Source organism: Candoia aspera, chromosome 4, assembly GCF_035149785.1.
Source record: "Candoia aspera isolate rCanAsp1 chromosome 4, rCanAsp1.hap2, whole genome shotgun sequence".
Taxonomy (NCBI): Eukaryota; Metazoa; Chordata; class Lepidosauria; order Squamata; family Boidae; genus Candoia; species Candoia aspera.
In genome coordinates, this window is record NC_086156.1 from 93,360,411 (window position 1) to 93,381,040 (window position 20,630).

Sequence of the window (20,630 nt, forward strand, 5' to 3'; positions counted from 1 at the left end):
ATCCCCTCTGCCCAATCTCACTGGTCAGGAATAAACAATCTGAGAAAGGTGGTCCTTCAAATAGCCAGGCCTGATTTCATGAAGAACTTCATAAGTGATAAGCAACAACTTGAATTGCACCCAGAAGCCAAATGCTGACCTGTGTAGCTCACAAAGCAATGGAGCACATGGGCATAGTGTGGCATGCCCATCACTGTCCACCCCACTGCTTTCTGGACCAGCTGTAGCTTCTGAGTGTTTGTCACAAGCAGCCCCATTTTGAGTGCATTGCAGTAATCCATTGCAAACATATGTACTGTATGTTTGACAATGTTTATCTTTTTTGTTAGTGTGATATCTTTGCACTTTCATATTTTATCTAGATTTGTATTAGTCTTTCTCACAAGTAGCAGACAGTACTTTATATCATGGCTATAGGAAGATAGGAAGAGAAATCCTGTTACTACTTAACTTCTGTGTCTATTTGCATTGGGCTGGGAATGTCTGTTGACATGGTTTTATTAAAAAGAAAATGAACAGCAGGCTGCTTTTGCACATTCTTCTTTCAGTTTCAGCAATATTTCCTTAGATTCTCTTTGCTTCTAGCCATTAAAGTGCTATCATCAGCATATCTAAGAGACTTGATGTTTCTCCCACAATTTTAATTCTAAATTATTTATAATTTTTAATACAGCATTTCTCATGATACATTCTGCATGTAAGTTAAATAAATAAGGTGACAGTATAGAAACATGGCATATTCCTTCCCCAATTCTGGGTCTTCACAAGTTGGTCTTAACTTCTTTTCTAGAATAGCATTCTTGGTAGTTCCTGCTACTACTACCTGTCAAGGGGGTGCTTCACTTGTCCACACCATAACCTTGGTGGTTAGGTGAGCCTCTATGATCTTTCTGTGCTATTTTATTTATGATTAAAAGATTAAGACAGAAAATTTGAAATAATTTCTGAAGTGTTGTCTCCTGACCACTGAAGTTGGAGAAGAGTCCTGGGAATACCATGGATAGTGAAGAAACTCAATAAATCATCCCAGAGTTCTCACTCATGGCACAATGACCAGGTTCAAATTATCCTACTTTGGACACATTAAGCAAAGACCTAGCTCTCTGGAGAAGGATCTAATGCTGGGAAAGTTAGAAGGAAAGAGAAGAAGAGAAGGACTAGAGCAAGGTGGATTGACTCAGTTACACTGGTGATTAGTGCACTGGTGAAAGACTTGAAAGACCAGGTTAGGGACAGATTCTCATGAAGAAAAATCTATCTCTGTGGTCACTAAAAGTCAGCACTGCCTTGATGGCACATAGTCAATCATAATTAATCTTTTGATCATACAACAGAGGTGCATGATAACTAGGGTATTCAGCCTTCCTTCATCCTCTTGGGAAATGGGTCAAACAAAATCAACATTATGTTTTTTAAAAAATAAATTTTAAAAAGCTTTAAAACTTTTAATTATTAAAATGCATACAAATTATTCAGAAGAAGATAATTACACAGATGCTCAAATCATGTTAATACAACAGCTTTCAAATTACCTAAAGAAAGAAAAATGCAAAAAAAAAACCCCAATATTTCAGAAAGACCACAAGATAGCACTGGTCTGCTAGAGAATTCTGGCCCAAATCTCTGACAGTTGAAAACTAAAGTTCATAAGGAGATTCTAAAGAACAGAACTGTATCTTCTTCAACATTGTATAATGGCTTTCTCAGCGCCTGAGAAAGCCAATGGTGGTTTCTAAAATCATAATAATGTACCATGTCTGCATATTCTTCATTTATCAGGAGAACCGATAGCCATCTCTCCAGTTCACTAATGGGTAGACAGCATGAGGATCAAAAAATCTCAACCCTAATGAACTTAAAGATAAATTAGGTGCTAAATAAACATATCCAGTCACCAAATTTTCTGTAACCTATTGCCTTTTTTCTTTCAATACTTCTGGTTAAAGAAGATTCTGTAAAAATCTTTCTTTTTGGTTGTAAGTAGCTTCAAAGAGCTTGACACATAGTGTGAAATATGATTGTAGGCTGATATTAAACTCCCAGGTCGTTAACTTATACACAGAGTTAAGAAAAAAAGACTTAACACAACACAGAAGACACAAAAATCAAATCAAATCTAGTACAAATTCCTGGCTATAACAACAACAAACCTATATTATGCAGAGACAGAAGCCAAACACAGCAGGTAAACTTAGTGTAAGAATAGTATACTATGTCTATACAATTCAACATATCAGGGTCCAGCCTTCCTTACCCTGTTGCACCATTATTACCACACTGCATTCTAATTGCTAAAGAACAAGATTTTGTGATTAAATAGGTAACTTCAGGATTTCTGTCTGCTAAAAAGAAATTTATAGACATCCACCTGTTTGGGCAGTTTCTTTGTTCTTTTAATTCTTAAGGGAGCACTTCCCCCAGTATGTCTCTGCAAAAATGTTAAAATCTGGAGCAGAACCCTCCTACATCCTTCAGTAAGGAAGCCATTTTATATCAGAAAACAGGAGAGGCCTTTTCTGCTTTAGCACCCTCCACTGGATTGCCTTTACCTGGTATGTGCTGACAATATCTGCCATCCAAACCTAGTGAAGATCAGGCTTTGCACTATACATTTAGGACATGATAATCAGACTCTGACCATATCGTTAGATATCAGAATCTGATAAACCTCTGTTAGTGTAATTTCATTATTACTGAGTGCACTGTAGAGTAGATAGGCAAAATACAGATCAAATCAATAAATACTGTGTGTTAAATTTGTGTTTTTAACTAATGTAGTGTTTCATTTTACTTATTTTCTTATTCTATGGTACCTTGTTCTTATGGTCTGCAATCCATCAAAATATCCAACAGATAATGGATGGACTATAAGCATTTATTTAAAATAAAATATATAAACACATTTATAAACTAGGCTAGACCAGCCAATCCAAGCAAAGGAAAGCAAAAACTGGTGAAGAAACACATATGAACAAAACATGTACAAACTGCTTTAATTGCACTAACTTTAGAAGTATCCATTAAGCTAAAAGAACAGGGCAACCTTTGTACTTTAGAAGAAAGGGTGTGGAATTCCGCCTTTTCTCTATACAGAGCATTAGAAAATGAAAGTTAACCATTCAGGCAAGAGACAAAGGTCTAGCAGAAAGCTAAAATGAAGTACAGAATCTAAAGAGTATATCGTGGAGTTCTGCTTTTCAGGTAGGAAAACTGTGTTTTTAGAATTCAGAAACATAGCTCTGTCCTTCAGTTATTGAAATGTGTTTTAGTTTAACGATGAACTGGTGAGTTAAATAAATCAGATCTTCCCCAACCTCTGTTCCTCCCATGGAGTGAGCTGGTCCTTGTGAAGACACAACAATAAATATGTACTGTTAATATAAGCTTTGACATGAGATTTTCAAGGAAAAGAAAACTAAGGGTAGTATGAATGGAGATATCACTGTGAGATAATTAATTAAGCAGTTCTCCTTGTTTGCTAGGAAATGGACTCTTCTTGACTGTCCATGTTCCATATTAGCAAAGCTTACTTCTCATGCAGACTTTACTCTGTCAAGGAACACAGGTTACCATCCATTGTGGGTGGGTAAATTGACCATTAAAAGCACACAATACTTTTTAGTCTGATTCATTATCATCCCCAACCCATAAAATTTAAAATTGCTTAAAATTCAAGATTTGGCAACACTGTCTTAGATACTCAGATCTTTTCTCTCACACAGGGTTTTTCCATCCACAGGAGTTGTCTCTAGTTTTTGTTAATCTGAAACCCCAGGGAAAATGCAATTTCATCTTAATCATGGATATATTCCAAAATACAAATCCAGTAGACCTAGTAATCTAATATGGACCAGTTTCATTTAAGCAATCTAATCTACATTCATTTAAGCAAGACATAATACTCAGTCAAGAGCTTGGCCGGTGCGGATTCTAGAAATATCTTTGATTCTATCAATGCATGTGCATATCTGTGTGTTCATCTCAACACCCTCCACAAGTGGCTGCTAATTTATTCCACTGTATGGCACACTGCAGAATGAACCAGAGAGAAATAATTGAAAATTCACCTGTCTTATAGATGAATAATAGCTTTTTGTTTCCTTTTAAAGATTCTAGCTGTGAACTTACTGTTTTTAGTGGTGTTTAGGCAAGCAGCATTTGATGTTCACCTTTTGGCCTCATTCACACATAAAGGAGCATTTGAATGTGTAGTTGTTAAGGGAAAAAATGTGCAGGTTTAAGAGAAGTTAAGCACTTCCTGCCTTTCTTTGCCACTTCCTTGTGTACAGGTGTTTTCCTTTTTCCTTAACCCCAACCCAACTCCAATAACAGAACTGAAGATGAAACTAAATGAAGAATACTGGTGAATTATTCTGCTGAATTACTAATATTGTTGGCAACCTTAATTTGTATAATTGTACTGTTGGGGCTTACCAATGAAATGAGCAAATATAAGTACCTTGATTGATTGATTGATTGATTGACTGATTATGTGCCATCAAGCTAGCGTCAATTCTTAGCAACCACATAGACAGACCTTCTCCAGGCTAATCTGTCCCCAACCTGGCCCTTCAGGTCTTCCAACAGTCTACCCATGAACACTATAATTGCATCCACTATAATTCTACCTTTCCCTGGGATATAGACTTCTCAACACAGCTGTGCCTTAGTTTTACTGAAATAATAATATGCAAATTATGAAACAGCAAAAGTGACAGAGATGGTGGTAGGAAGAATGGCTGCAATAAGCAGTGCAACCAATTTTCAGGGACTGAGGGTGGACAAAATAATATATCCATATCTAATTCCAGTCTAATTCATCATATTCAACATTGGAAGAAAATCTAGCCATTGTGTTCAAATTTTTAACTTTTCAGTAATGTATCATCACATATAGAAAACAGGATAATTAAAGTGCATTGATTGCATAGATTCAACCGATATATTTAGGAATAATGTGTTGCTAAAGAAGTTATTAACCAAATATCAGTTTGAAACTAGCCTCCAAAATGAATGAGCCCCAAGTACCCATTAAAATATATTTTAATTCTTATATTGTTTTATAATAACAAAACAATATATATCTGAGCAAATATAATAAATAAATAATACATTATGCTAAAATACTGACAGGAAAATACATACTAAACGTACTTAGTAGCAAAATCTGCATGTTCCCAGAGAAAGAGATTTTTGCAAAAAGTGCATACTTGAGAGAAAGTGCTGACCAAAAGAGATACAGTTGAAGAAATGCATTATAATATTTGTAAAATCTTGTGCATAATTGTTATGTGACTTGTAAATGACAGAACTAAATATTAGTGCATCCATTTAAAGAAGAATTTTGGCAAAACTAAAAAAAATAGATTTTCTCAACTGTAATTAAAGAGAAATATTAATTAACTAAACCTAATTAATACATTTATTACTCTACTGTTAGGTAAAGGTAAAGGTAAAGGTAAATGTAAAGGTTTCCCTTGACATTAAGTCCAGTCGTGTCCGTCTCTAGGGGGCGGTGCTCATCTCCGTTTCAAAGCCGAAGAGCCAGCATTTGTCCGTAGACAATTCCGTGGTCATGTGGCCAGCATGACTGAACGGAATGCCGTTACCTGCCCACCGAAGCGGTACCTATTAATCTACTCACATTTGCATGTGTTCGAACTGCTAGGTTGGCAGGAGCTGGGACTAGCAACGGGAGCTCACCCCGTCAAGCGGATTTGAACTGCCAACCTTCCGATTGGCAAGCTCAGCAGCTCAGCGGTTTAACCTGCAGTGCCACTGTGCCCCTTAACTCTACTGTTACTTTTGAATTAATTCAATCACATAACACATTTTTTCGAAATTTTCTTGCTATAAAAATATAAATGAATTTTCACTGTTAATGCATTGTGTGGATGCTTAAATAGTGATTATATCAGCAGTTCAAGAAATTCATCTTGCAACATGGTATTTTTCCTCACAGAATTGCACCTGAAGGCTTGCCTTCTTCCCCCAGCTCCATGTGTTCCTCCTTTTCTACTGTTTGCATTTTGATAATTCTGCAGATCTCACATGCAACAGGTATACTATTGTTTTGCAGAAAGTCTATGTCAATGACAAATTTGATTTCCAGGTAGCAGCATATGAATGTGCTTCATCTTTGGGAAGCAGTCTGAGCCAGAACCACCTTCTTGGTTATACTGTTCCGCCTTGCAGGGAAAATCTGACAGTCATTGGGAACATGATCACATCACATCAAACTTCATTCTATATTTTAGACTATAAACTGGTGGTTAGTTCTAAGATACAGAAGCCAAGAAGAAAGGCTTAAATCTAAAATTTCCTATTTCTGAACCCAGAAGAGCAATTGCCTCTTGTCTGATTTTACTAGCAGCATAAAGAAATTTGGCAACATCCCAAGAGACAGACTGTCTGATCAGGTAAGAGGAGTTGTGTGTAAAATAAATTGGTGAAGGGGAATAAAATAGACTCTAATGTCCCAATAAAACCAGCAATGCAATAACACATGAGTAGTAGATTCTATATCACCTCAATCACATTGACAACCTCAAAAGGTGCATGGCACTTTCTTGTATCTTCCTTCCAGGACAGCTGATGGAAAAGTAATAAATCAAGTTAGCATAAAAGCTCTTCTCAGTTTGGAAACTGTGATGAAATTTAAGTATCTTGCTGATCTGATCAGAGGAGATTGTCTTAGTACTGTCTTGATTTGTGCATACCCCTAAGGCAGAAGGGCTTCCTGAGAGAGACGAAAGAGTAAAATTTCCTGTAAGGTTATCCCTTTCACCTAGAATCTCTGGATCGGTAAAAGATTCCAATCTCCAAAGCTGATTTCTGGGCATTTGTATCCTATAAACAAGGTACTGAAACTTGGAGGAAATGGGGGAAAGACTGCTAAAGTGTAATTTCTGCATTGTGATGACCTCTGGATTTGTTTCTGAAGGTAAATATTCAATCAGACCACCAAATAATCCTGTGATTGGATACCTTGAAAAGGACATAATCCTGCCATGTTTGGTACAAACTCTGGAGCCACTTGCCAAGGTCAACATCAGAATTCAGTGGATCTTAGAAAAATCAGAAAAAATTAAAGTGAAAAACTATAACAGAAATGATGGGGAAACACAGGATAGAAGATATCAGGGTCGAATGGAGCTCTTTGCTTCTGAGATTAATAAAGGCAACCTGTCCCTGCTTCTGAGGAATATAAGTCTCTTTGACCAGGGACTATACACCTGTAAGATCTACCTTGACGACTGGTATGATAAGGTGGTGATTCAGCTAGTTTTAGCAGGTGAGATTTTGTCTGTTCTTAAAATGAATCAACATTGTTAGAATGCAAGGGATTGTGTTGCAAACACAATAGTGGGGAGGAGACAAACTCTTTTCATTGCCGCTTCATCAGTCCCAAACCTGATAGCTCCTGTGTTGCACCAAACTGCAAAGTCAGCTCACCCTTTTTAGTGTCCTTAAATTTTGTGTCTCTCTGTGTGTGTGGTTCTTTTACTATTCTTCAGTTTGATGGGAAAATGCCTTTTATCCTTAAAGAATAAAAATGTATTGACACTTTCATAAATGGGTTCATTGGCTTTTGCCTTTACCCATGAAGTGGCCAGGAAACCTTTCTCTGTGAGATCTTATCTCCAATGATCTCCAGTATTCCTAGCATCCCAGTCTAAAACTAAAAGCCAAGAAAAGACAAACAACACCTTGTGCTGTGCATCTTATAGATCAGAAAGCATGAATATCTTGCGATAAATGAGGGACCTTGAAATCAGCAGCTGATGAATATGTGAATCCTCCAGAAACTGAAGTAGACATATTTTTACAATGAAAGACAGGATACTCACACACATAATTTTGTCATCTTTTTGAAAAAAAATCACTGCTTCAGGAAATTTTAATCTAATCATAACAACAACAACAACAATACTATTCTTTTTCTTTCCCTGAGTTATTTACTTCACTGCTTTTTTATAAGTTTATTTACTTGAGGTAGAAGGTTTTTATCTCACCTCCCAAATAGCCCAAATGTGTATGTATGGAGGTAAGAAAAGGAAAAAATAATAATTAACTTAAAAAAAGAACTGCTAGACTTTTGGAGGCATTCTGCGTGTGAGGCAAATGCCATTACCATTAGACTAGTGAGAAAGATTCCACTAAGCCGCAGCAGACCTTGTTGAGGAAAAGCTGGGAAAATGAAGGGAGGGGACTTTTCTGCCTCTGTGCAGGGGCAGGGGTTTGTCTAGAACAGTGTTCCCCAAAGTGGTCAATATTGATCCCCAAGGGTCCATGGGACAATCCAAGAGCTCGATAAATGGCTGGGGGTCAAAAGGGGGTTAGTAAATGGCTGGGGGTCAACAGGTGGTTGATAAAGGATGGAAGGTCAATTGGGATAAATTAACCTTTTGGGGTCTTATAGAGCTCCATGCCAGTCCCTAGTCCTGAAGGTGAGGTAGCTAGGAACGAGGCAATGTTTCCCAGGGATGGAAGGCCAGCTGCCAGTGAGAGAGGCCTTGAGTTGTCTTTGTTATTATTGTTATTGTTCATAGTACTATTAATTAAAGTAGTATTTATTAAATTATTTTCATATAATAAATCTTTGGGTGTCAATGAGCAATCTAAAACTCATGAAGGGGTCAATGAGCTGAAGAGCTTGGGGACCCCTGGTCTAGAAGAAAGTACACCACAGCAAGCAAACTGGGTACCAATACTCAACCTGGCACAAGCTGGAGAATACTACTTTCAACTTGAAGCAGGAAAACATGGGTGGGGATTGTATTCACAGTGGGCTGGATTTGAATAGAAAATGACATTGTCTATTCCTGCCTCCATAAAGAGTTGGTGGGCCAGTCTGGCAAGGGATATGCTCAAGTCTGAGCCATTTGCAAGATTCCGTGAAAAGCCCTCCCTCCACACACCAAAATGCTTGCTGTATGTAGTATTTGTTTGTGTGTTTGTTTGTTTGTTTATTTATTTTTCAAATTTAGACCGCCTCCCATCACTATATATGACTATGGCTGTCCTACAAACAATTAAAACAAACAAAAAAGTAAAAAAGAACAATACAACAATTGAAAATCAAGAAAAAAATAAAAATGTAAAAAACATCATAAAATACATAAAACTCATCATTTTACATTTTAAAAAAATATGGCATAAAAATTAGGCATCACATTTCTCTCCATTAAATATGGGCTGTGTCAGGTTCCAACTTCCTTCAGAAGAAGGATACTCTAGACCAGAGGTTCCTAAACTTTTTGCCATCACACCTCCCTTTAGCACAATCCTAACGTACACACCTCCTCTAAAAATCCAAACACCAAAATGAACACAAATGAACAAAGAAAACAATACAATGAAACTTTGTGAAATGTGAGTTTATCGTAACAATGTAACTAACAGGTTCTTCACACCTCCCCTGAATTCTGTCTGCCCAAGGGAGGTCTGTCTCAACGTTTGGGAAACCCTGCTGTAAACATTGTATTTTCTATGGCGGGGAAAACTTAACATATATTATTTTTGTGCAGCAAATGGAGGTGACCCCACTATTACCTTGTTGGATTACAATTGCCAAGGTATTGGGCTCACCTGCAGCTCTGAGGGGTGGTACCCAAGACCTCAGGCTCTCTGGCAAGACAGCAAAGGGAAAAACCGGACAGAGAAGTCGGCCATAGCAAACAAGGAGGCCGCAGCAGGAATCTTTCAGGTTTGGGGTTCCATTACACTCCAGCCAGAAGTGGATAGCGAAGTCTCCTGCAAATTCATCAACGGCCTAGTAAAGAGCGAGAGAGAATCCTGAATCCTCATTTCTGGTGAGTGGGGGATGGACCAAGGGCTGAATTTTAATAGTGGAGCTTACTTGGAATGTACTGCTGGAGAATTATATATTTACTGATTGAGGGAGATCAGTATAGAATCGGGGAATACAATGTGGGAAAACTGAAAGACTACAGGCACCCTCTCAAATGCTGCAGGAACATAATGTACAGGGGATAGGGGGTGGCCTTGAAGGAGAGAAGGAAGAGCCACTACCATGGCAACAGTGAGACAAAAGGGGCCTGAGCCCAGGCCAAGAAAGTAACATAAGTAAATATCTCAGACAAGCCCCTCTCTAGTTCACACAGATAAAGGAAGGGAGGCAGGAAGTGCCTTCAGACTTGCAAGGTTCTGTTACTATAGCTTTACAATGCACGTAGTACTGACCCAAATGGCACTGGTTTCCTAGCGTTGTCTACCTTGAGGGGCTGACACATAGTGGACACTAGGAAGGGTGCTGCCAATGAGATCATTCTCTTATCCAACGTCTTTAATGTTCTCATTGGCAGCACTCCATCTTCTCTGCTGCCGTCTTCTCTCCACTGTAGACCTGGGAAGAGGAGGACTAGCTGTGCTGGTTTTCCCTCTTCCAGCTTCCACTGTACCTCTCTTCCTCAGCAAAGAGGCAGGCAGCAGGACACAGCTGGAGCAGCATTATTTGTTAACCTTCAAATCATTTTGGCAAGTATGGCCCCCGATGGGGAAAATCAGGGAAGAAGATGAACCAAATGTTCAGCTTCTGGAACATTGGGGAAATTTTGACTATTTTGTTTTCCTTCTGGCAATTTTGAATTTCTTCTGGAGGAATCATCATCATCTAAGTAAGATTGCAATGTGTCTTTCAGATTTTTTTCTCCATCTACTTCCCTTTGGATTGGACCCTTTATATTTATTTTGGTGCTTTTCAGTTGCCTCATTGCCTTTCTGACCTATAAATTGAGACGTAAGTATTTTAAATCTGTTACTGGGTTATCTTGTGAATTATGTGTACAAAATGTTTCAGGAAATGCCTCTTTTTCTATGTTTGGCTAATAATGTGGCATTTGGCAGGATAAAGAAAAGAAATGTACTCAATTACTTTGTACATATCAGCTCTAATTTATCTCTACAAAGCAAAGGAGGTTTGATCTAATTACATTATCTTAATAATAAATAGTATTTTTTTTTAATGCTGGTCATTTCCCCAACATGGAGTTGGCAGATCATGGGAATACAGTGAAAACCCTTGTGCTTAAAGGCCTTGATCTTGGTCAAAGAAAGGCAGAAGACCACGTTCCTACAATTTCTACCAGGGTTGACCAATGCAAATACTTTACCCCACCTGCTCCCACTCAAACAGGCTGGATTTCTATCACCCCAGATTCCTCCTGTGCCTGAAAGAGGCTCCCTTTAAGCTCAAGTGTCCTCTGCAAAACAATCAGAGCTCCAACCGGGGGTTATCAAAAATAGAATAGCAGAGCTATTTTCATGTCTGATGGATATTCATGTATTTCCCCTCTTTGTTTCAGAGAGCTTCCAGGAAGTATCTAAGCTTGGTAAGTAATGATCAGTCATGTATTTTATATTACAAAAGTTCCTGAAATTATGTGGGTATATTATTAAATGAGAAAGCAATACCTGCTCATACTGTAACTGGCCATAACAAGAGGAGCAGAGGAAGAAAGAACCTGACCCAACAGTAGCATCACTGTAATGAAGCTGGGAGGTGTTTCCCTTTAGCTCTGCAACTTGAGTGTGCTTGAATGTTGAATATGTTCCTACAAGAAGGAAACATGTATCATCATCATCATCATCATCATCATCATCATCATCATCTTAATGTCCCAGGGAAGGGGTGTAGAAATGCGTAAACTGATTCCCTAGAAAGTGTTTACTTCTAAATGAAGATAAACAAAACCAAATTTCTGCAGTAATAAAAATGAACTTGCATCTTTCAGCCTCAGTCTCCTCTTATTTAGTAGTAAGTACTAGTATATAATGGTTTTAGAGACAGAGGATTCATACATACATGTCTTGCTTCCCTTTCCTCCTCTCCTTATAGGAGATGTATCTATTAGTTTGGCTTAATTGAACTTTTCATTTTAGCATCATTGTAGAATTTTTGAAAAGACCTGATGTTTAATTTTTATACACGTATCTCCAAAAATGTGCATTTTGTGTGCATTTTCCTTACTTCCTTGTAGGAAAAGAAGGATATGAAATTAATATACTCTGTGTGTGTGTGTGTATAAACACATACATACACACAAACACACACACACACACACAGAGTATATTAATTTCATATTCATCTTTTCCTGCAAAGATATTATATAAAATAATATCCCAGCAATTGGAAGGTCAGATGAAGTTTGCTTATAGTCACCAGTAGAAAAGTAATGATTGGTTAATGCAGCCCAATCCATTTAGAAGCAAAGTAATTTATCTTTCTGGGAATAGCATATTGAACGTAACACATTCTGGCCTTAAATGAATAACTACTGCATTATCTTCCAAGGAAAAAGAAACAAATGAAATTAAAAATGGTAAGCGCTTTTTAAAAAATGAATATATTCTGTAATAATATTCAAAATCGTCCTTCTTTTTAGAAAAGTTTGTGATATCAGTGCAGCTTTCCAGGCAGCTAAAGAACAGCACTCCAATTTAAATGCTTCACAAAACAATGCATAAACAGAACCAAGAAAAATGTTCAGCTGAAACAGCAGCAAATAAACACTATATTTGACTATAGAATGAACTAAATATATCATATTTTTTAAAATCTGGAAGGAAAAAACAGAACTTTCTTTACTGACACTGAAAAACATATGAGAGAAGTTGCTCACTGAATCTTCTGGGGTGGAAAATAGCAGGGCCTTGGAGTCGCAACTGAGAAGGCCCTTCTGGACAACTCCAGTTTATAAAAGGGCCCTGTCAAGTTTCAGATTAATTTACTAACATCAGTCTTAACGTACCAGTTCTCAAGGAAAAGTGAAAGGCAGCCTTGACGTTAGCAAGAGTGGATCAGCTGGTAACCCTCTGTTTTTATAATTCTGCACATTTTCAAAAAAGGCAGAAGATGCCCAGGTCCTTTCTTTGTAGTCTAAGGGCATATCCACACTTACCAGTTAAGCATCGTCTACCCGGTTCTGATGCCATCTTGAGTCTAAACTGGTTTACAGACAATTCTGTCTGGACTGAGACTGTTTGGCAACAGCTTGCAAGTGATTCAGGCTGGATTACTGGCTACCATGTCCTCCCACTGGATAATTCCCCTCCTGTGGAACCTTTGCAACTTTCTGTACTGGGAAAGCAATGGCCAGCTGTAGTGGTTAACAGGTTAACAAACTTGTTTAGCAGAGAAAAGGTTGCTAGTCTGAAATCCTGAAGAAATTTTTTAGAAGTTTGGATCTTTCTGGTGTGGGTAGTTTTCCTGCTCTGTTTTTATTTCGTTTGTTTTAAAATAAATACTTATGTAATGCCAAATGAGAGGATATCAGAGAGGAAACATGTCTTCCAGTTTTAGGGGAGTTGCAAATTTGAGGAACAGTCAGCAGGAAACCTCTTTATCCACTTCACCGGCCATACACTGGCTGTACACTTCATCTAGCTGTGAGCACCAAGCTTTCATTAAAAAAGATTCCTACCAGGTTTCAGGTCAGAACTCTCCTGTCTGCTAAGCAAAGTGCTTAACCACAACTCTATTTTTACTGCTACTAAGAGGAGGTATAGAATCTATTGGACAGCATGATAAGCCTGGCTCAGTTGAAGGGGTGATCCTTCCTCTACAAAGTGGCCTGTGGCATGCTGAGATGAGCCTGCAGCCAAGTTAAGACTCTTCAGTTCAAAAACACAGGAGCAGATTAAGGAGGAATAGTGTACCTTTGAAACAAAGCTAGAAAACAGAAAAAAGTCTGCATCTGCCTTCACTCATCACTGATAAAGAAACATCCAAGAACCAAGAATGACAGAAACATTTAGCTATCTTTAGTATCCTTGTAGGAATGGGATAGAAGTGCTAAGGCTGAAAAGAAGAAGGTTAAAAGGAACAAACCGGATTAAGGGGCACATTCAGGACAAAGTGTACAGGGAGACACAGTAGAAATCAATGGAAAGAAAGCTAGGACCACCCCTCTGAAGAGAACACCAGAGCTACTGTATCCATGCAGCCCATACTTACCTTGAATCCCATCAAAATGATGTGTATTGAATTGATCAGGTTGCTTAATTCTTTCTGGAAGCACATTTGGCATCTGCGTTAGAGGAATCCCTCCAGACTTTCCCTTGGTTTGTCAAAATGCTTTACAAGAGCTGCCATTCCTATCTGATTAGTCTGGATGCATATTCTTCTACTGATATATTGGCTAATATATTACTGAGTTTACACAATTGTTTTAAGTTAAAATGGTTGATATAGATAACAGCTCTTGTGTGCATGTGTGTGTGAACTCATGTATCGATGGATAGGTACATAGATGATAGAAGGATAGACAGCTCTATATATACCAGGAAAGAGCTGGAATTTAGAATCGAAGAGCAATGAAGAAAAAAAAAATTGTGTGAAATCAGCTTCTCAAACAAAGCTCAGCTAGAAAAGGAAATATTTCATGTTTTTTAATGCCCAAGTGAAGTAACTATTTAGCTACCTCTGATAAATGTAATCTTTGTTACAGCAACTGAGAGGACAACAGCTCAAGGACATGAGTATTCTTTTAAATAAGGAATAATCACAGAATGCTTGCTGTATTGACTAAACTTGAACTAACACCCCCTGCACACACATGAGTCATGCTTCCTATCATTACTCTTCAGCTGTCCTTTGAAATATTCTTGCAAAATGGGAAAAAGTAAAGGATGCTTAGCCAGCTGTCCCGAGTCCCCCAATTTTATTTCAAGATCTCTTGCCGTGTAGCAGAAAGTGATAGAGAAATAGAGAAATAAAATTCACCAATTTCCAGCTAAAAACTGCGGTAAAACCTCAGTTTTACAGACTCCCATTCAGTGGACTTCAGAAACAAACAAAATTGAATTTATTAATTTTACTTAATTTTTATGTATATTCTGTAAATGTACTGTACATTACTGAAAGTTCATTACTCAGATCCTCAAAATCAGCAAACAGGAGAACAAATCAGTGTCCTTTTAAATATATATACTGCTAAATAACAAATCAAATTATATATCCTTTTGAAGATACATACTGTTAGCTATGTTGGCAAAAATCCTTGTTTTATCCATCTCTAACTATGTTAGAATTTACGGTCATCCTTTGAAATAAATTATGAGGTCATTAGAATCTTTAAAAGGGTATATTTCTATATGCAATTCACAGTAACCTTGTACTGATGCTTCTGCTTCAGCCTCTCCCAGCCCCACCCGACTTCCCCAGCTTGTTCCACCATGTCCAGAAAGGGTATTTATTCCTCAAGGAAATCCTTCTTTTAAGCTGATTGCCTCAGCTGTGCCCTACATGTTCCTTATGATGAGATGCCTGGTTTTTTGCAAGGTTCATCAAATGTTGACTTAAAACAAAAAAGTATTGGCAATTACTTAGAAATAGAAAAACTTCAAAGGAGCATTCCTTGTAAATTCCTATTTCTATGAAATTTGGCATAGTTCATTTCATCAGAATGATCCTGAAAATTTAATCCTATTCTAGTTAAAAAGAAAATAAATAATCAAAAGTTGATAACCAAATGTTACAGGAATGCAGCAGAAAACTCATGCTTTGATTTTATTGAGACTTAATAATCTAATTCTGGTTAAAAACAACATAATTATAAGCATTAGTAAATGTTTAGACCTGGGGGTCATTCAAGAGGAATCCATGATAAAGGTCAGCACCAGAAGGGTTTCTAAGTGCAATCTGGTGGTAGTAGTTAGTCTTAGGTTAGTTGCAAATTCAGCCCATCTGAAGATTTGTCAAGATGAAATCCAGCAAAATCTTTTGAAGTGGGGTAGATAATTTTTTTTAAAAAAATTCTCAAGGTCTTGTATGCAAGACCTGCGCCTCATTTTGTTTAAGTAGCACAACTATCCATCCACTCATTATAACATAATGTTGTTATAATGGTAGTGGTATCAACAAGCTTTCCCAGAAATGGTAGATTCGAGACCAGAAATATGCCTGAAATGTATAAAGTACAGCTCTTCCTTGCTGGACCCAGCCAAGAGCATTTACATATCACAGTTCTTTCCCACAACAAAATATCGAATGTCAGCCTTACATTACAAGTGTTAAAATGCAGAATGAATAGAACCTTGTCCTGTATATTGGACCTTTGTTCCCTTTCAATCATTAACTCTCATAATGCCTTCTCTTCAGTTGTGCTCAGCTAAGTCAATATTCATCCTTCTTCCTTCATTGCCATGTCTTCCAAATTTTGAATTCCTTCTTTTCAACAATTCCAAACACCCAGTATCTCAGTTATTTCAGTGTTAAGTTGAATCAGACCAAAGGCCTATTGAATCCAGTGTCCTTTTCCTTATGATGACCATCTAGAGTCACTTCTTGAGATGGGTGGCTATAGAAGTCAAATAAATAAATAAAATAAATCTAGAGACCTATGGAAAGTGCCCAGTTTGGTCCTCTTCCACTGGGGGTTTAAAAGGGGATCCTCAGACAAAGTGCCTCTGATCCTGGAGGTAACAAATAGTCACCATGATTAATAGTCTTATTCCACATGTAATTGTGTAGTCATCATTTAAAATCTTCCCTAGTAACATCCTACTTTCCTCACATTTTTTTTCCTTACACTTGCTCTCACATATACATATTTCTATCATTTATTTGGTTTCTTCCTACTCCCTTTCCTCATTTCTTCCTTCCATTCTTCCTTTTACTCACCCCTAACTGCAGACTGAACACGGTGGGCATCTCATGATATTGTCTTGGTCTCATCCTCATCACAATATGGTTTGTGAAATGGTCAGGGGTTGGGATTACCTATTTTAAGCTTCTGCAAGCATGTCCCTTCCTCTTCGGTCTCTGGGTGCAACCTTCTATGGAGCTATTCGCTTGAATTGCAGAATTGGTGCTTTTTGAAACACATGTCAGACCTTTGCATGGTTTCCTTGTATACATGGGTTTAGCACTCTTTTGAAAGTCCTGTTTCTTAAACAGAAGTTTAGCATCCCTTAAGCACAGTTTATATAAAAGAGTCTAGCACTCTTTAAAAGCAGAACTAACGGTTTTTGCAGAAAGTGCTAATTCTGAACAGCCCAGTTCATTTTGATTAGGAAACAGAGTCATGTTCTGTCATCTGTGTGTTCCTAATTCTTTTTAAACTATGTAGTGTCTTCTGCTGCTTTTTTACATGTATTACAAGTTTCCTGCTGTTTCTGCTGACAAGGGATTTAGCATGGCTGCATTTTTAACTGCTTTTATTAATTCTAGTGGCAGAGAAACACAATTTTATCTATTTGCATTCCATTTTGCCTATTTCATGGACCACTTATGGGTAGTACAATGTACTTGCAGTGACAGCAGGGCCATGCTTGCACCTTTAGTCTAGCAAGGAGCTTGATTATTATCAAGTGTTTGCCTCTGTTTCATCTGGTGCCCTCTCCAGGCCTGTTAGCTTTACTGACAGGTCATGGGTGGAAAGTTATGGCATATGGTGAAGCAGAAGGGAGGGCCCTTAATTGTGTACCTCATAAAATTGTCTGCAATATAGGAGAAGAAAACATAGGAGAAATCAAAGGTTATAGTCAAACCAGTTAAAGGAAAAGAAAGAAGAGTAATTATAAAAATAGAATGCAAAATAGAGGAAGTTTTAGTTTTTAAAATACTTGTTGTGGCCAACATAATGCTTAGCCGTCTTATGCTGGCTGATGTTTTGAAATACAAAGTAGAAAATGATAGATCTGTGTACATGGGATAAAACCGGAGATGCCAAGCCATTTTGGTGACTTCATTACTGTATCTACACAATTACTGTTGGTTGATAGCAGAAGATGCTAGAACTCACTGGTGAGGGAAACTTCCTACCTACAAATATGGGATGAATCAGGGAGAATACTGTATGATCAGTGTTCTCATTTGGGAAAGTGCTTTGCAGGATAGATTCTCAATTTTTGTAGGGAGAAAATGTTTAAAGCATCACAATGTCTTTGATCAAAACAAAACATTTTAACCAGAAGATAGAATAGTTTATTCAAAGAGGCCTGTTCTTGTCATTCAGAAACTAATCATAATGATTAAACTTTGAAGCTCTAGTTTCTATGCTCACAAAGCAATGAGTATAGAATTTCTGACCCGCTAATAATTCCAGGAGGGATCACATTTTAGGAAGAACCACTGAAAACAGGACAGGAAGACAACCAAAGTATCAATACATTTATTGTTTTAAGAAAGGTACAGAATAGATTAAAAACAGGCAGGCATGTTTCCTTTGTTGTTGCTGAAAGCAGATTGTGTAAAGGCTTACTATATTCATGTGAAGAAGCTTCTGAAACATGTTATTTCATGGTAGTATACTTCCATATTTCATTTCAAATCTGCCTACAATCCTATTCCATTGATGTCAGAAGCCAGATTTTTGGAAGTAAAACTTCCAGAATTGACAGAATGCTTTATACCATCATTCTGAATTTGAGGAATATTTTGCTTTTTCAGTCAGGAAAGAATGAGAATGAGAATAAGAATGAGAGACTCCGACTCCTGAGTGTTTTGTAAGTCGTTTTACTATGTTTCCAAATTAGCATGTAACATTAAAACTATGTCAATATCTTTTTCTTCAGTGAACAAGCTTCATCATCAGTCACTAAGGGATGGCTCCCCTATATGCAATCCTCATTGGATGGCTGAAACATCAGGGACCATTTTCGGGCCCATCAGGACCCGAAGCATCAAGCATCTCACTTTGCTTCAAAAGCAACACTTGGACTATGAGTCATCAAGGGCAGGAGAAAGAAATCAAGGAAGGCAATGACAAGTTTAAATCAGTCCATACACAAAGCTGATAAAAAACAAAGCGTCAAAGGGGTCTTAAGCTTAGTATCAAAGGGATACTAAACATGGAGGATATTCACTGGGCGCACTCCCAAATACCACTCATCCTTTCCAGGATTGAAAAATGGAAACATTTTCCCAGAAAAGGAGGCAGGGATGGACCGAATAGGATACTTCTGCTCAACATCAAAAAATGAGAGCATCTGCTCTTCTTCATCCATGACCAGATAAACACCTACAACTTTGCATTCTTTATTTTGACTGCTGATTAAACTGTTTCCTCCAGAGCAGTGATATTGACCCCCGAACCATCTCATAGACACATATCCATCTTCCAGTGGCTTTTCCAGCTTCTCTTGTTCTAGTTTCTTTCTTGCCTCCGCAGAAAGTACTCCCAACTCCCAGTCTGGTTTTTGTCCAACCTCCACCTCCCAGTACATTCTACCTTGATCAAATGCCTCATTTGCCACTGCAATTGGAGTTCCTTTCAGAGGCTTTGATCCTGAGTCAGACAGATTCAATTTGATTTGATTTTTATCTTTAATGTTGAGCTTGACATGTGTGCATTTAGGATCCAGAGTGAGATTGACTAGAGAATAGGAAAACAGAGTAATATCATTGATAATAAGAGAGTGCCATAATTCTGTAACACATTATTTCCCCATAGGCATTCCTGCAAGTTAATAAACTGTTTAAAACAATGTGTCAGTATTTTTCATTCTCCCCCAGAAAATGATTCTTAATCATCATGAATAATTCAAAATAAAAGGTTATTAAAAGACTTTTCCGCTATGTTTACTGCTGTTCTTACCCATGCATGTACTGCAGGAATGGGGAAACTGAGGGCCTGCAATTATCACTGAATTATGACAACCAACCAGTATCCCTTCTCAGTGGTATTGCCAGCTGCATTGCTGGGAATTATACTTCAGATGCTTTCTGTAAAGGTTTTTGAAAAGGCCATGAAAGACCTGGTGAACTACCTCACTAGGTAATAAGTTATGTGATGTTCAATTAACCTCTGCATTTAATGTAGCTATTTTTTATGTGCAAACAGCATCTGATGGGGTGACTACTAATCATGTGAATTATATTAAGGTATGTTTATTTTTTTCTTTCCTCTCCTTACCCTGCTGTAGGCATTTCCTCATTTCTGATATGCACTTTCCTCGTTAGCTGCTGTAGCATTTTTAAGATGGATTCTTTATACTTTGGGTTAGTATTCACTTACTAGAGGTCTTATATTCACAAATAAATATACCTGCATTGGATGATGCCCTCCTGAACTCTGCAAAGTAAATCAAACAAACAAGAATGATGAGATTTGCAAGGACATCACATTTAATATCAAAGGAGACGGACTGCTGAAACCAAGCAGAATCTTTATAACTCACCTAATTCTGCTGTATCTTTTGCTGAAACAGAGACATTATTCAGTCAGCAATACTACACTGATTGTAACAGTATGATTACACTAAAAAAACTTCTGACAAAAATGCTAATGATATAGCAACCAATATGAAGGGCTTAGAATTAAATATGAGCAGAAAAAAAGTACTGTAAGAAGTTTTGCTGAACTCAGTGAAACAGGCTGTCTTCTTTTCCTCAATTGAGGATGGTCATGTAGCCTTAATTCCATTCTGTCCCCTCCAGGTTTGCGAGAGGAGGGGCAAAATAGGTATGTTAATCTTTTGGAAGGGTTAACAGGCCCAAGAGGCATCTAAAGAACCCTCCAGTTCCCTTCACTAAACTTTCCATTCAGCAACAAAGGGAGTAGAGCTTGCCATATGAAACATCAATGCTACATGATGCATTAAAATGCATCCTTAAACTTCCAGAATAGATCCACGAGAGAGAGAGCTCTTTCTTCCCTGGTCTG

At 37.7% G+C, this 20,630-nt stretch overlaps 1 protein-coding gene and 2 long non-coding RNA genes across 3 annotated transcripts in view; 2 read left to right on the forward strand and 1 right to left on the reverse strand.

The window, feature by feature from the left end:
- The window catches only part of LOC134495538 (butyrophilin subfamily 3 member A2-like), a 67,535-nt gene extending 57,710 nt beyond the window's left edge, over window positions 1-9,825 (forward strand). The window contains exons 2-3 of the mRNA XM_063301051.1: window positions 6,944-7,294; window positions 9,531-9,825. Coding sequence (XP_063157121.1) covers window positions 6,944-7,294; window positions 9,531-9,802 — 623 coding nt within the window. The 3' untranslated portion in view covers window positions 9,803-9,825. The remainder of the gene's footprint in view (window positions 1-6,943; window positions 7,295-9,530) is intronic.
- A 142-nt stretch (window positions 9,826-9,967) lies between these two features.
- Window positions 9,968-11,354, forward strand: LOC134495542 (uncharacterized). The gene is made up of 3 exons (XR_010067825.1): window positions 9,968-10,504; window positions 10,665-10,762; window positions 11,328-11,354. It is a non-coding gene; the product is annotated as an uncharacterized LOC134495542 (long non-coding RNA).
- Window positions 11,355-18,115: 6,761 nt separating this feature from the next.
- LOC134495540 (uncharacterized) lies at window positions 18,116-20,254 on the reverse strand. The gene is made up of 3 exons (XR_010067823.1): window positions 20,146-20,254; window positions 20,013-20,039; window positions 18,116-19,340 (listed from the first exon to the last, which is right to left on the reverse strand). It is a non-coding gene; the product is annotated as an uncharacterized LOC134495540 (long non-coding RNA).
- Between the last annotated feature and the right edge of the window lie 376 nt (window positions 20,255-20,630).